At 37.2% G+C, this 14335-nt stretch overlaps 2 protein-coding genes across 2 annotated transcripts in view; both read right to left on the bottom strand.

The window, feature by feature from the left end:
- The window catches only part of LOC111836379 (adhesion G protein-coupled receptor F4-like), a 135374-nt gene extending 129791 nt beyond the window's left edge, over positions 1-5583 (bottom strand). The window contains exons 1-6 of the mRNA XM_072703096.1: positions 5560-5583; positions 4901-5065; positions 3222-4553; positions 2976-3017; positions 2810-2869; positions 2503-2563 (exon numbers count right to left, since the gene is read on the bottom strand). Of these exons, the coding sequence (XP_072559197.1) occupies positions 2503-2563; positions 2810-2869; positions 2976-3017; positions 3222-4553; positions 4901-5065; positions 5560-5583 (1684 nt within the window). The remainder of the gene's footprint in view (positions 1-2502; positions 2564-2809; positions 2870-2975; positions 3018-3221; positions 4554-4900; positions 5066-5559) is intronic.
- On the bottom strand, positions 5275-13555 carry LOC111836374 (adhesion G protein-coupled receptor F5-like). Its single transcript, XM_072702789.1, has 9 exons — positions 13550-13555; positions 10899-10928; positions 10041-10147; positions 9719-9777; positions 9328-9473; positions 8643-8843; positions 6717-6938; positions 6172-6324; positions 5275-5931 (listed from the first exon to the last, which is right to left on the bottom strand). Exons 3-9 carry the CDS (start codon positions 10131-10133, stop codon positions 5726-5728), a joined length of 1080 nt encoding a protein of 359 aa, XP_072558890.1. The 5' UTR covers positions 10134-10147; positions 10899-10928; positions 13550-13555; the 3' UTR covers positions 5275-5725.
- Between the last annotated feature and the right edge of the window lie 780 nt (positions 13556-14335).

Genomic DNA, 14335 nt, shown 5'->3' with positions numbered 1-14335 from the left:
GTCCAATGCATTTCCCCGACAGCATAGACCTGAAAAAAGCAGAAGTTCACCTTGCTAGTGACAGCCTGGTTCATTACTGCATTAAACTCACTAATGCCATTCAGTCTGCCTTTCAACAGGTATCTGACACATGGGAAGAACCGGTTGACAGAGGTCACACTTTGGTTCCTGGGGCAGACAGGATGCAGGCAGACTCTGTACCTGCCGTGTGTTGACATCTTTCTGTAATCTTTTTGTTTCAAGAAACTGCTTAATCTTCATCATTCGACTCTAAAAGAACCAAAAGGTTTCACTGAAGAAACCTAGTAACCCTATCATTAAAGGAGATCCCTGCATTATCGCCAGGGTTGGTCCAAATACAGAATTGAAGTTCTGGATGAGAGGCTTTTGGTTGCCTAGAAGTCACGCTTGGTTTCTTTTGTGACCTTGTGGACAATCACATACCTTGCCCTTGGAGTGATTTTGTTGGTCGATGACTCCTGGGGAGAGTAACAATAGTCTTAAACTTCTTCCATTTGTACCCAGTCTGTCTGACTGTGGATTTATGCAGTCCAAACCCTTTACAGATGGCTTTGTAGCCTTTCCCAGCACTACAAGCATCAACCGTTCTTTTTCTGAGGTACTCTGAAATGTCCTTTGTCCACAGCATGATACACTGATACTGCGCTTGATAGAACCCTGTTCTTTTAATATAAACAGGATGCCCATTCACATCTGATTGTCATCACGTTGATTGACAACCATGACATTGATTGACAACACCTGACACTAATCTCACCTTCAAACTAGGTTCACATACTTTTGCCACTCACGGATTTCTGACATTGGATCATTTTTCTTAATAAATAAATGACCAAGTATGATATTTTTGTCTGATTTGTTAAATTGTGTTCTCTTTACCTACTTTTAGTACATGAAGTTCTGATGGTGTTGTGTTTCGTTAAATATATGCCATGTTGTTTTTGACTCAAATGTTACCTAGTGCTACAGCACCACCTTGTGGGCTGTCTTATTATAACATGTAAACTGTTCGATAGGAATTTGATCGCTGCATGAGCATCAATTGTGGACAGATGGTATTAGCTGCACTAAGCTCCATCTCTGGTTATTTCTTTTTGTTAAAGCAACATCTGTAAGTATTTGGTTCTATTACCATTTGTTGACATGTTGAGACAGATATTTTGATACATTTTGTTGATTATGGTATAGGTCACGAAACAGGCTCGCTACAATATTTACCTGCATGTTAATATTACTTGCATGTTAAAGCTTGCTTGTTGGTTGCTGTAATTTATTTTAATGTAGTGTTTGTTAATGTAGACTGTGCTTATTTGTATCGTTTCAGTTTCACACTTGTACCAGTAAACTTCACGAAAGATATTGATGTGTTGGTGGAGTTTCTGTGATGGTGTTTAGCTGTTTGGATAGCTAGCCATGCTCATCTAGTGAGACCAAAACAGATGGTGTTTTAAGTCATGTTTATGCAGGAATATAGAAAATTCTGAAGGGTACACTAATTTTCAAGCACCTACAGTACAACATGGCCAAGCTCATGTTGTTGGCGAAAATCTTTGGCGAGCTAGAAGACACTTTTATTAGGTCGATTCTTCACGCTGGGGCTAAGTTTAACTGCACGGACCTCATTTTCGACACTCATTCGGACACTTGAATGGTAATAATTTTATTATGCATAGCATTACACAGCCCAAAATATGAAACAGAAAATTGCTTATGTTATTGACGCCATATTTCACTATGAAAATATGCTGAACAATTACCACAATGAGATAAACATATTTCATTATACTTCATCAGGAGTGTTCTTGCAGAATTTCCTTAAAAAATGGAGAGAGACTAACATTGCAGCTGGAAGCATAAGTGATTGAATACAGTGTTTGTGTTCACAGAAAAAAAAATAGATAAATTTATAAATATCCAAAGACTCGAAAGTGACAAAAAATGCTAATTAATTAAGAGCTGATGGAAAAATGTTTATTATATATATATTTATTATCAGGATTCCCACGCACCCTTGAAAACCTGGAAATTAGTCAACCAATTTTCCAGTCATGGAAAAAACATGTAAATTGAGAATAATCAATTTATTATTCTTTTGTAAAACCACATAGCTGTCTCTGAGAAATATTCACAGCATCAGTTGAGCAGCCAGGCAGCGAAGAAGTGATAAATGCATCAGAAGCACTCAGACTTTTTGAAGAATCAGAAACATTATAAAAATCTGAAAAATAAAGCGCATTGGATGTTACTGCAAATGGCAAATTACACAGATTAAAGTTCACATGTGGCACCAGCATAACAAATAAGATGTTTGCTAGAAACCACTCAAACTGTGTGATTTTCTTTCATTAAACACTGGTGTAAACTGGACATAAGAAGGGATATCTTCTACATCATTATCATACAGACACAAAGCATCCCAATCAGACTATGGAGTAAATCTCAGTAACATTATTACACAGATTATGTAGCAATTTAACTTACTCTTTCCCCTTCGCCTCATACGGTCAGCCAGAGAGGACAAAGATGGACCAGCATTTGTGCTCTGTTAGAGAGACAAACCACACATCATTTATCTTGTCTCTGATACTTGAAATTGCAAATTTTGTAACATTAACTTAGAGTAATCCAATTTCTAAATCAAGTATAATAGAGCACTTGGTTTTGTTCTGAGTATATCTCCTCCAGCCATACGAAGTGAGTACAGTATTAAAAAATGTGATTTTGCATATCTAAGAAACACAAAATGGGACAAGTGAACATTACACTCGAAATGCAATGATGGTGTTACCTTTGTTCGGGAAGACAGCAAAGGCAAAAATGAAAATCTCCCAACAATAGCTGATCGAATCTGTCCATAAAGAAAAGGGCTCTATCATGTGTGTGTCATATATGCCAATGTATAATAAAGCTCAAATTTCCAATAGTATTCCAAATACAGAAATGTAAGTACTTACTCTGCTGTCTATAAGCATCCCAAACACTAAAATGAAGCAGCCCTTAAAATAAGTTTTAAAAATAATTGTTAGTATTTACAGGATGCATATGAAAAAAACATGGATTTGTATGAATATTTCAGTTAATGACTTGGCTTCTAACTAAAAAAAGTTCCATTGTTTTTGCAGATTTTTGTAAAGTTCATACCATTTAAATGTAATGTAAGAAATCAATAATTGCAGGTATCAATTACTATTTCCACATACCTGAAAGGCATTGAAGACTGTAAATACAATCTGGATTCCAAGATTATCAGGTGCCACCATGGTCCCTATGCCAAGTCCCCAGGTGATGCCAAAGATGGGAGTCAAAACAGCGACACACCTTGCGATGACCACCAGAGCATTCTTCTCCTCAGACTGACGGTTCTCACCAACACCCCTCATTAGTAGTTTAACCAGAATCACAATTAGAATGAGCAGGTTCACAACGACGATGATCAAGGCCGGAATCAGAAATGCCAGGAGGGCCTTAATCTGGTACCAGTTCAACCAACATCCGCTATCTTGCCCAAAGTAGCCATTTTTGGGGGCAGTGACTGCAATGGTGATTATGGCAATGATGAGTGGTGCCCCGTAGCCCACTGAAAAGGAAATGGCCATCATAGTGCGCTTTGGTATGTGGGAGAAAACCCACATTGTATGGTAGAAGAGGAAGAGAGCTGAGATAAGCATCCAGAAGAACAAGGCAAGGTAAAAGAAGTGAATGAAGAAGGTTGCAGCACTGCATACATTCTTCAGTGCGCTCTGGCCTGACACTGCTGCTCCAATGATGAACCATATGTCAGCAATCAGCAGAGACAGAGCAATGTTCACTATAGCGACGTGTCGCATGTGTGACGTGCTGTTCTTAGTGACAACGCTCCACACAAATGCTTCAATTATAAGGCATAAGACCAGACATCCCATTGATATGCTGACTCCAATGTAGGTGATGTAATTCAGAGCAACCTCAATGTATTCAGGTACGTAAGGTGACATTAATATCGAAAAGGAAGTCAGGTGGTTACAGGAACAGGTGACACTGACATTCGTTTCAGAATCCAGTTTGCATCCAGTAGAGTCCCAGCCTCCGGTGCCTTCAAAGTTCCAAGAAACACAATGGCTGTTTCCCTTTGTTTTGTTTGTTTTATCAAATGTCAGCAAAACATTATTAATGGTTTCGTTTATATAGGCTAACATGACAATTCCGTTGATGGAGCTGTCCATACTGTTTCCAGTGGTCCTTGCAGGTAAGACAAAGTCAAGAGTCGTAAAGACGATTGTTGTGATACTCGTGTTGTTGGGAAGACTTTGACTGGGGATGATTATCTGAGATGAATTCAATGTTTCATTGAAAGGGAATATTAATGTTGTTTTGATTAGCTCAATGTTTGTTGTAATAATTGTAAAGGAATTGCTTGATAGGCTGTGTGTAATGTTTTCTATTGACTCCAGTAAAGCAGAGCTTGTGCTTTGTGATCTGTTGTTACTGTTCAGTCCTGCCCAGGATTCCTTAGCTTGGGCTGACACCAAAATTGATACTGTTTCCAAAACACCCTGAATGTATGGGTAAAATCCAATAATTATGTAAAATACATACATGTGTAAATACATATGTTAAGTACATGACTTTAAGATGTAGGGTATACTACTTTTTTCCTGGATTTTTTATGTTATAGTTAAGCACAGTATTTTTTTTATCAGGGTTTGAAATCCTATTTGTATTAAATAAACATCATTTCCTTCATATTTACACAACAGACCATATATGAAAGTAACATGGTGCTAATTATAAAATTAATAATGCGGCGTAGCCATTACAAACCAAATAACTAAGACAGTCTAAACTTACATCCCAATATGATGCCCCCCCCCCAACAAAAAACATTGCTGCTTCAACATACCCGCATTGAAGTTTCGCTTATATTTTGTGAAACACTTGCAACTATGCCAAGTATGTTCACAATAGAGGAAATGGTGGCTGATGACTGTGTTATGTTTGATTTATAACTGGTAGTGGTTGTATTAAGGTCATTCACAAATGATGATACACTAGCTGGACTCAGAATCTGTGGACAGGTAAATAAGAACTTTAAATTAACAGAAGAATTTTAGACAGATTTTTTTTAGACAAATGTTCATACCAAGATACCAAGGACCAATGCTTTGGAATAGTCAGTAACTACCAATTAATTGAGTGTGTACAAATAGTATGATTTGTAGCAAACAACACAGACTCACATATTGCTACAGTAACTCACACTTGTTGATAACTCAATTTGTTGATAAGGACATTATAATGTTTCCATAACTTTAAACTTGGAATTTTAAATGACCATTTTCTAAATTGATAATAGATAACAGAAAAGTCAGTGCACTACCAATATATCAATTAGTTCCTTTAAACTGAATTTTAGACAAAACATCAGATTCTTTCCCTATAATTAGTTTCCTTGAAATGCAATATATAATGTAAACTTAACCTATATGAAATGACACAGTGGCTGAGTGGATAGTACTGCTACTTCACATCTACAGGGCTGGGAAATCAAATCACACCTACGCCCTGTGTGTGTGGAGTCTGCATGTTCTCCTTATCGCTGTATTATCAGGCATGACGTGTGGAAACATATTGTAGTTCTTCAGAATGACACGATGTATATATGATTAATGTACTCTATCACCTTATACTGGCTAAGCAGTATGACAACAGGTGGGTGGATGAATGATTAGTATTCAAAATGTGCTACCTGAGAAAACAACGCCAATGTATTTACTGGGCTGAAGACACAGTTGTCCTCCTGAATGTTCCAATTTGTCTTTGGCCATCTGGCACAAACTGCAGTCCTGTTGCCCGTAAAATTGGCTGGGCAAAGTACAGTTGATATATTTCCATTCATACCAGTACCGTATGTTGGGTCATTACAGTCAGGCACTGGAATAAATACATGTGAAGATGGATTAGGGCTTTAAGATGCTTAAAGTTGGATTAGTGTTTTAAGATTAGTGAAGCAAAGGCATGTTTCCACTGGGACTACATAATTTTTTACAAATGCAGCCAATGGACAAAATGCATTTCATTGTGCAATTTTAACAAAGGGAATGAAAATTCATTTTGAATAGGGCTGCATTCTGAATAGGGCCGCTTGTCTTAAAACACTCATTAACATCGTACCTCCAGGGAAAAACGTTAACGTTACATTTTTTGTCAATGTTTGAGTTGTAGATGCTTTCTTGACAATCACTTGGCATGTGAGTTCCATTGTATTCCATTGCTTTGGTACTGGGTATGCAGCGCTGATACATAGCATGTTTGTTGTGGTCGGTACTGTAAAACGAAAAACATCAAATGTACAATATTCAACCGCAATATTAAGCATATAAAATATTCAAACAAATACTTTTGTCACATTTACATTAATTTTTAAACTTTCTGAGTGACACAATGTCTTTTTTCCATTTACATTATTAGAGTTCATTTGTTACTGTTTAAAAGGATAATTTTCTCATTGAAAATTAATTATCTAGATGCAGACCAGCTTTACATGCAGAGTACCTGGATATTAAATCAGTTGAAACATCTTTTAAAGAAATTTATGCATACAATAATGTAAAATAATATTGATGCCCATGTAAATTACATGTCCATAGAGCAATGTACAGGAACTTGCCAAGGGACAATAAAACAAATATATATTTATTTGAAATTGTAAAAATTACCAGAGGGTATTTCAACAGATCCGTTCATCCATTTTGCTGTAACGTTGTTAATTAGGTAGTATGTAACACAACACTCCAATGAGATATTTTCATTTGCTCCATATTGAACATTAATTACATATTTATTCAGCTGAATAATGGGAGGAATTACATCTGTCACTGAAATGGATTCCTCGTGGGTGAATGTCAAGAATGACTGAGTCATTTTGAACGTGTATATTCCTAGATTATAAAGAGAAAAACAACAGCAAAAAACATGGATATTATTCACAATTGACAGCAGATAAAAGTATTACCACATATCTTAGCCAAGGAGCTCATTTATAAAATATAAAGTTCAACTTTTCACATTGATGTATTCCTGAATGTTGCGTTTCCAAACCAGCTTATTATTTCATAATGCTTCTTTTCATAATAATGGTGCACTCTGTCAGTCACTGTCAGGGGGGTGGAGTCGAGCTTGTGATTGGATAAAGTGTTTCTGCGAAAACAGTTTAAATTTACACAAATTTTTAGTTTCATTGGTTATGATTAAAATTTGAAATATTAGGCAACCAATATAATGCAGTACAGACTGAACCCTTGAATAGATCAGTATTAGTCTGGGTATATCTTAGTACTGAAAGACCTTTTTTAACATGCACATTTGTACCATGTAGATGCGATATAGAAAATGCATGTCTACATGGGTTTTTTTTAAAAGGGAATGTTTACCATGTCTAGAGGGTGAAAAATGCCATATGAAGATGTATCTCGATGTATACCCCAATGGCATTTCATAGGGGTAAGAGGTTTGGCATGACAGAGCCTCTTTCCTGCATTTGCTCTGCTACTCTACACATCCAACTACTGACTTCCTTTACATCCTCTACAGCTTCCCAGGACTTTTCAAACCACTCCCTATATCTGCTACGCTGAGTAATGAATCACAAAGGATTAGCAAATCACAGGCTCAGTCCCACCAACCTCAAAGTGATTGACAGGACACTCTGGCATCATGAAATAAACAGCTGGTTCATAGAACCGTCATTCAGAAATACATCAATGTGAAAAGCTGAACTTTATTGTGAAATATAGTTTGAATTATTTAAGTTGAAATATAATATCTAATGACAATCACAAAATTATTGCAAAATACAATTTAATGATTATACGTAGAAGACACACATTATTATGAAATGTAATAACTTTTATTTAATTATTTAAAAATAAAATGACATTAAATTATTGAAATTATTGAGCCTGAAAGATTTTTTTTGAATTGTGTTTTTTATTCCAGTTTGATTCCACATCTGTATGTAAATGAGTTGGGCAGCCTTAAGCCTTTTTTCTAAAGCACTATTGCCCAGGGGGGACTTTGCTGATCTCTGCTCCATTACCTTTTAACATGTTCATCAACATGAACAGTACACATATTGACATAGTTTTGGCACCTTAAATATGAACGGTATAGAAATCTCACGACTTGGAAAGTCATGTAGTGCGAACTTTGCATTACTAACATGTCAGCTAAAACTTCTACTCATCCAAACAAGGCCAAGGTCATGGAGTGCAGATCAGCTTAGTCTGCTGGCCAGTAGTGCCTTAGAGAAAGGATTAGGGCTGCCCAACTCATTTACAAAGAGATGAATAAAAAAAAGAAAAACACATAAATTCATACAAATTCATACATTTTTCTATTGATTGATTTATTTATGATTATGTCACGTTTCATCCTCCATAGCTGAGCCCATGCAATCTGGAAAATGGGTTATTGGATGTTTCACAGCAACATAAAAGTAAATGAAAAGTTTTGGTAGACAGAGTATACCGGGTTAGTCACCATTTAATACCATCACTATTGCCACTCTTTATTGTACATTAATACTCACTGATGACTCACTGATTTATTTTAACCTAAAAATAATAAGTTGGTTATCTGCTTACCATTGTCACCACCGCTCATGTCCTGAACAGTCAGTGTGGGAGGTGAATTGGTGATTGAATACTTTGCATTGTTTGACACCGGCAGACCATTCACGAACCATGATCCAGTTTCCATTTGCATAGTTACTGGAACCACACAAGTCAGCTGCAAAGTGGAACCAGGATATATAATATCATAGTTCTTTATAAAAGGCTGATTTCCTTAAAGAAATAAGGAGGGGAGAAGCTGTTAGCATGCAATCATACAGTAACAATCAGAGCTGCTGGTGCGTCGCACAAACCCCCCAGCATCCAGCATCCCTGGAGTAGCTGGGGTTAATGGCCTCGCTCAAAGGGTCGACAGTGATATGGTTACTCTGTTGGACATGGGATCTAAACCAACAACCATCTGGACACAACATACCTCTGAATAATTAAGAGAATTATGACAACTGTTCTGCGCCTTGTGCTAACACAGAGTCTTTTTTCTGCCATCAAAATAGCAAAATGGATTTGGACATGCCCATAAATGTTTCTTGCATCTTGGCTTTATGCTTTGCTTTAGATTGTCAGATAGAGACAGGCTTAGGGCGTTAGATAGAGCCCTAAGTCTTCACCTTAGTCAACAAAGTTCCAATTACTTCAAGTGAAACTTGGTATATGTCTGCTGTGACAAACCATTTAGTGCCTGTGATTTTCATCCTACCTTGAACAACTCCACCGAAGGAACTTCGGTCAACACTGTAACCCTGGGCCTGAAGATCCACTGCAACCTGACTGTTCAGTGTGGCAATTGCAGTGGAATTCACACTGTTTGCCTCCAGTACAAAGTCTGTAATCACACTGCCACTCCTGTCAAACAACATATAGGAATATCGTCTAAATTACAGAAATAATAATGTGTTTTGAGTATTTATAAAAATGTATGTTATTTTTCTTAAATCGCCTACTGCTATATTTGCACTAATAGTATTAGTATTTTCAACTACTATTGAGACTATTACTATTACTACTACTATTCTACTGATAATAATGATAAAGAACAGCAAAAACAAGCAGCCTACCTAAATATATTGTGTTTTAAGGAGAAAACTTACCTGAAGCCAAGGACATAGACTCTAACAAAACCATTTAATTTTTTGTAATTTGCAGTGAGCTGGGTAAAAGAACAAATCTTATGTTAATTAAAATGCCTGCTTAATAAACTGCTTTTGGCAGCCTCTTCAAACAGTAAATTGATATGTACTTTGCTGATAACATGCTGCTCTTCAGTTGTATAGCAGAGTAATACACAGAATTATAAACTGATAGGTTTGCTTAAAAATGGATAAAATATAAATTACACCAAAAATTATATTTAAGGTAATGTGTGTATTGTATATATCTGAATGTTGGAACTATTTAAGAACATATACTTACAGTTGCTTCCATGTCTGATTTAAATATGTTGAACATTGAGCTTGAAGAATTAGCCAAATCTTGGTTAAAGTCACGTAGAATTTTAAACAACATTTTCAGGGTAAATGCTTTAAAAGGATGAAAGACAAATGGTAATTAATTAATTGAGAATAAATACTTTTTTATTTTTTTAAATCAAGAAATTGTTTTGCGTGATCAGCTACCATTAGGAAATGCATACATGTAATCAGAGTAGATAGAGTTTGATGTTTGGGGTGGGGAGCACCTTAAAAATTTAAATGTCAATTTTTTGGGAGGTGGGGGGGCAAGAAAGGCAAATTAAATGTTGCGGGTACATGTCCCCCTGTCCCTCATGGTTCCTAAATCATTTACACTTACATTTACATTTACAGCATTTGGCAGACGCCCTTAGCCAGAGCGACTTACATCCCTGCGTTAAGTTTAACCTAACGGTAAAACCTGAAAAATGACAAAGAATTGGGGTCTCCTTAAACTTGCCAAGCAGGGAAAGGGTCCCCCATGATACACTATGACATTTTGCTGACTGGGAGAGGAATTCCCCCAAAGATTGCAGATAACCTGTATCATTTGCTGTCATGGCAAAACTGGACAAAAATCAAGAGTCTCATGGGTAAAACAGAGATGAGTAGGCAAATAACATTTAAACAAAGCTGTTGCTCATTCATTTTGTTATTATCTAAAGATTCAAGTTTTTTGTCACATTGAACAGTTAAACACGTACTACATGCAATGAAATGTAACACTGAATCACTGCTGAGACTGCAGTGGTTTAAATAAAAACAAGTAACTAAAAAGCTAAAATTAAAATGAATACTCAAGAAGAATAATGGTACATACCAGGATTTGGACTTGTGGTGGAGGGCAAAACTCCAGAAAGAAGGAAAAAAATGATATCAAGTGACGTTGCTTGATTTACGATATACATAGACAAGAAGGATAACTGTATGATTAGCGAGAAGGAAATTCTAGGTAGTTCTGTTGGGAATAGAAGAAGTCTAGATAGTAGTGGCCTGTGTCTGTCTCAATCACTTTGCACATTTTAGTAGATCACCCACAGAACTGGGAAATCCCACTGGAGCTTTTATTTTGATTGCGTCCTCACTCTAATCGCCACTCTTTAGTATATCTGGCCTTAAAGGGACAGATTCAGATGTTATGGGAATCAGTGACAGGATCTGATGATGAGTGATACATACCACCTGTTGTACTTGGTGTTGTAGTGGTGCTGGTTGTCACAGGAGCTACACAATACAGAAAGGACAACTGGATGATTAGCTAAGAGGAAATTCTAGGTAGTTCAATGGTTGTGGGGGGAAGAGAGAAGTTCAGGTTAGCTATGAACATTATCAGTCATCACATGCTGAAAACGTTTAGTGGTAGAAAGGCATTGACATGTAATATTGTGACCGAGCATATTGTATATGCATTTGCAAGAGTTGTCTTTCAAAGCTCAAAATATGGGGAAGAGAGTCTTTAATTGAATCACACAACCTGATTTACTAACGTTTGCGGTAGGCAATTTACTGCAAAGTGCGCCATTATTGAACGGCAAATAAAACATGACTTATTTTTCGTTTCCCTTGGTAGATTGGGCGTCTCATTATTTAAATGAACTGCCTGTGTCTGTCTCCATCAGATTGTGCATTTTAGTAGGACATGTGTAGTACTGGCCATTCCCACTGGAGCTTTTATTTTGATTGCGTCCTCACTCTAATCTCCACTATTTAGTATATCTGGCCTTAAAGGGACAGATTCAGATGTTATGGGAATCAGTGACAGGATCTGATGATGAGTGATACATACCACCTGTTGTACTTGGTGTTGTAGTGGTGCTGGTTGTCACAGGAGCTACACAATACAGAAAAGACAACTGGATGATTAGCTAAGAGGAAATTCTAGGTAGTTCAATGGTTGTGGGGGGAAGACAGAAGTTCCGGTTAGCTATGAACATTATCAGACATCATATGCTGAAAAAGTTTAGTGGTAGAAAGGCATTGACATGTAATATTGTGACCGAGCATATTGTATATGCATTTGCAAGAGTTCTCTCGCAAAGCTCAAAATATGGGGAAGAGAGTCTTTAATTGAATCACACAACCAGATTTACTAAGGTTTGCAGTAGGCAATTTACTGCAAAGTGCGCCATTATTGAACGCCAAATAAGACATGACTTATTTTGTGTTTCCCTTAGTAGATTGGGCGTCTCATTATTTAAATGAACTGCTTGCGTCTGTCTCCATCAGATTGTGACTAATAGTAGGACATGCGTTGTACTGGCCATTTCCACTGAAGCTTTTATTTTGATTGTATCCTCACTCTAATCTCCACTGTTTAGAAAATCTGGCCTTTAAAGGGACAGATTCAGATGTTATGGGAATCAGTGACAGGATCTGAGGAAGAATGATACATACCAACTGTTGAACTTGGTGTTGTAGTGGTGCTGGTTGTCACAGGAGCTACAGAAGACAGAAAGGAGAACTGGATGATTAGCTAAGAGGAAATTCGAGGTAGTTTAATGGTTGTGGGGGGAAGAGAGAAGTTCAGGTTAGCTATGAACATTATACCACCTGTTGAACTTGGTGTTGTAGTGGTGCTGGTTGTCACAGGAGCTACAGAAGACAGAAAGGAGAACTGGATGATTAGCTAAGAGGAAATTCGAGGTAGTTTAATGGTTGTGGGGGGAAGAGAGAAGTTCAGGTTAGCTATGAACATTATCAGTCATCACATGCTGAAAACGTTTAGTGGTAGAAAGGCATTGACATGTAATATTATGACTGAGCATATTGCATATGCATTTGCAAGAGTTCTGTCGCAAAGCTCAAAATCTGAGGAAAGAGAGCAATTTCAGAAAGCATTTTGTGACTGAGCATACTGCATATACTTTTGCAAGACGACGCTTTCAAAGCTCAAAATATGGTGAAGAGAGTCATTAAATGAATCACTCAACCTGATTTACTAAGGTTTGCAGTAGGCAATTCAGATGTTATGGGAATCAGTGACAGGATTTGATGAAGAATGATACATACCAACTGTTGAACTTGGTGTTGTAGTGGTGCTGGTTGTTTCAGGAGCTACAGGAGACACAATGGACAACTGGATAATTAGCTAAGTGGAAATTCTAGATAGTTCAATGGTTGTGGGGGGAAGAGAGAAGATCAGGTAAGTAATGAACATTATCAGTCATCACATGCTGAAAAAGTTTAGTGGTAGAAAGGCATTGACATGTAATATTTTGTCCGAGCATATTGCAGATGCAATTGAAAGAGTTCTCTCGCAAAGCTCGAAATCTGGGGAATGAGAACAATTTCAGAAAGCATTTTGTGACTGAGCATATTGCATATACATTTGTAAGACAGCTCTTTCAAAGCTGAAAATATGGTGAAGAGAGTCTTTAAATGAATCACTCAACCTTATTTACTAAGTTTTGCAGTAGGCAATTCAGATGTTATGGGAATCAGTGACAGGATCTGATGATGAGTGATACATACCACGTGTTGTACTTGGTGTTGTAGTGGTGCTGGTTGTCACAGGAGCTACAGAAGACAGAAAGGAGAACTGGATGATTAGCTAAGAGGAAATTCGAGGTAGTTTAATGGTTGTGGGGGGAAGAGAGAAGTTCAGGTTAGCTATGAACATTATCAGTCACCACATGCTGAAAAAGTTTAGTGGTAGAAAGGCATTGACATGTAATATTGTGACCGAGCATATTGTATATGCATTTGCAAGAGTTCTCTTTCAAAGCTCAAAATATGGGGAAGAGAGTCTTTAATTGAATCACACAACCTGATTTACTAAGGTTTGCGGTAGGCAATTTACTGCAAAGTGCGCCATTATTGAACGCCAAATAAAACATGACTTATTTTGCATTTCCCTTGGTAGAATGGGCGTCTCATTATTTAAATGAACTGCCTGCGTCTGTCTCCATCAGATTGTGCATTTTAGTAGGACATGTGTAGTACTGGCCATTCCCACTGGAGCTTTTATTTTGATTGTATCCTCACTCTAATCTCCACTATTTAGTATATCTGGCCTTAAAGGGACAGATTCAGATGTTATGGGAATCAGTGACAGGATCTGATGATGAGTGATACATACCACCTGTTGTACTTGGTGTTGTAGTGGTGCTGGTTGTCACAGGAGCTACACAATACAGAAAGGACAACTGGATGATTAGCTAAGAGGAAATTCTAGGTAGTTCAATGGTTGTGGGGGGAAGAGAGAAGTTCAGGTTAGCTATGAACATTATCAGTCATCACATGCTGAAAACGTTTAGT

The sequence above is a fragment of the Paramormyrops kingsleyae genome, chromosome 19, assembly GCF_048594095.1.
Source record: "Paramormyrops kingsleyae isolate MSU_618 chromosome 19, PKINGS_0.4, whole genome shotgun sequence".
NCBI lineage: Eukaryota > Metazoa > Chordata > Actinopteri > Osteoglossiformes > Mormyridae > Paramormyrops > Paramormyrops kingsleyae.
This window is presented reverse-complemented; position numbering and strand designations above follow the sequence as displayed.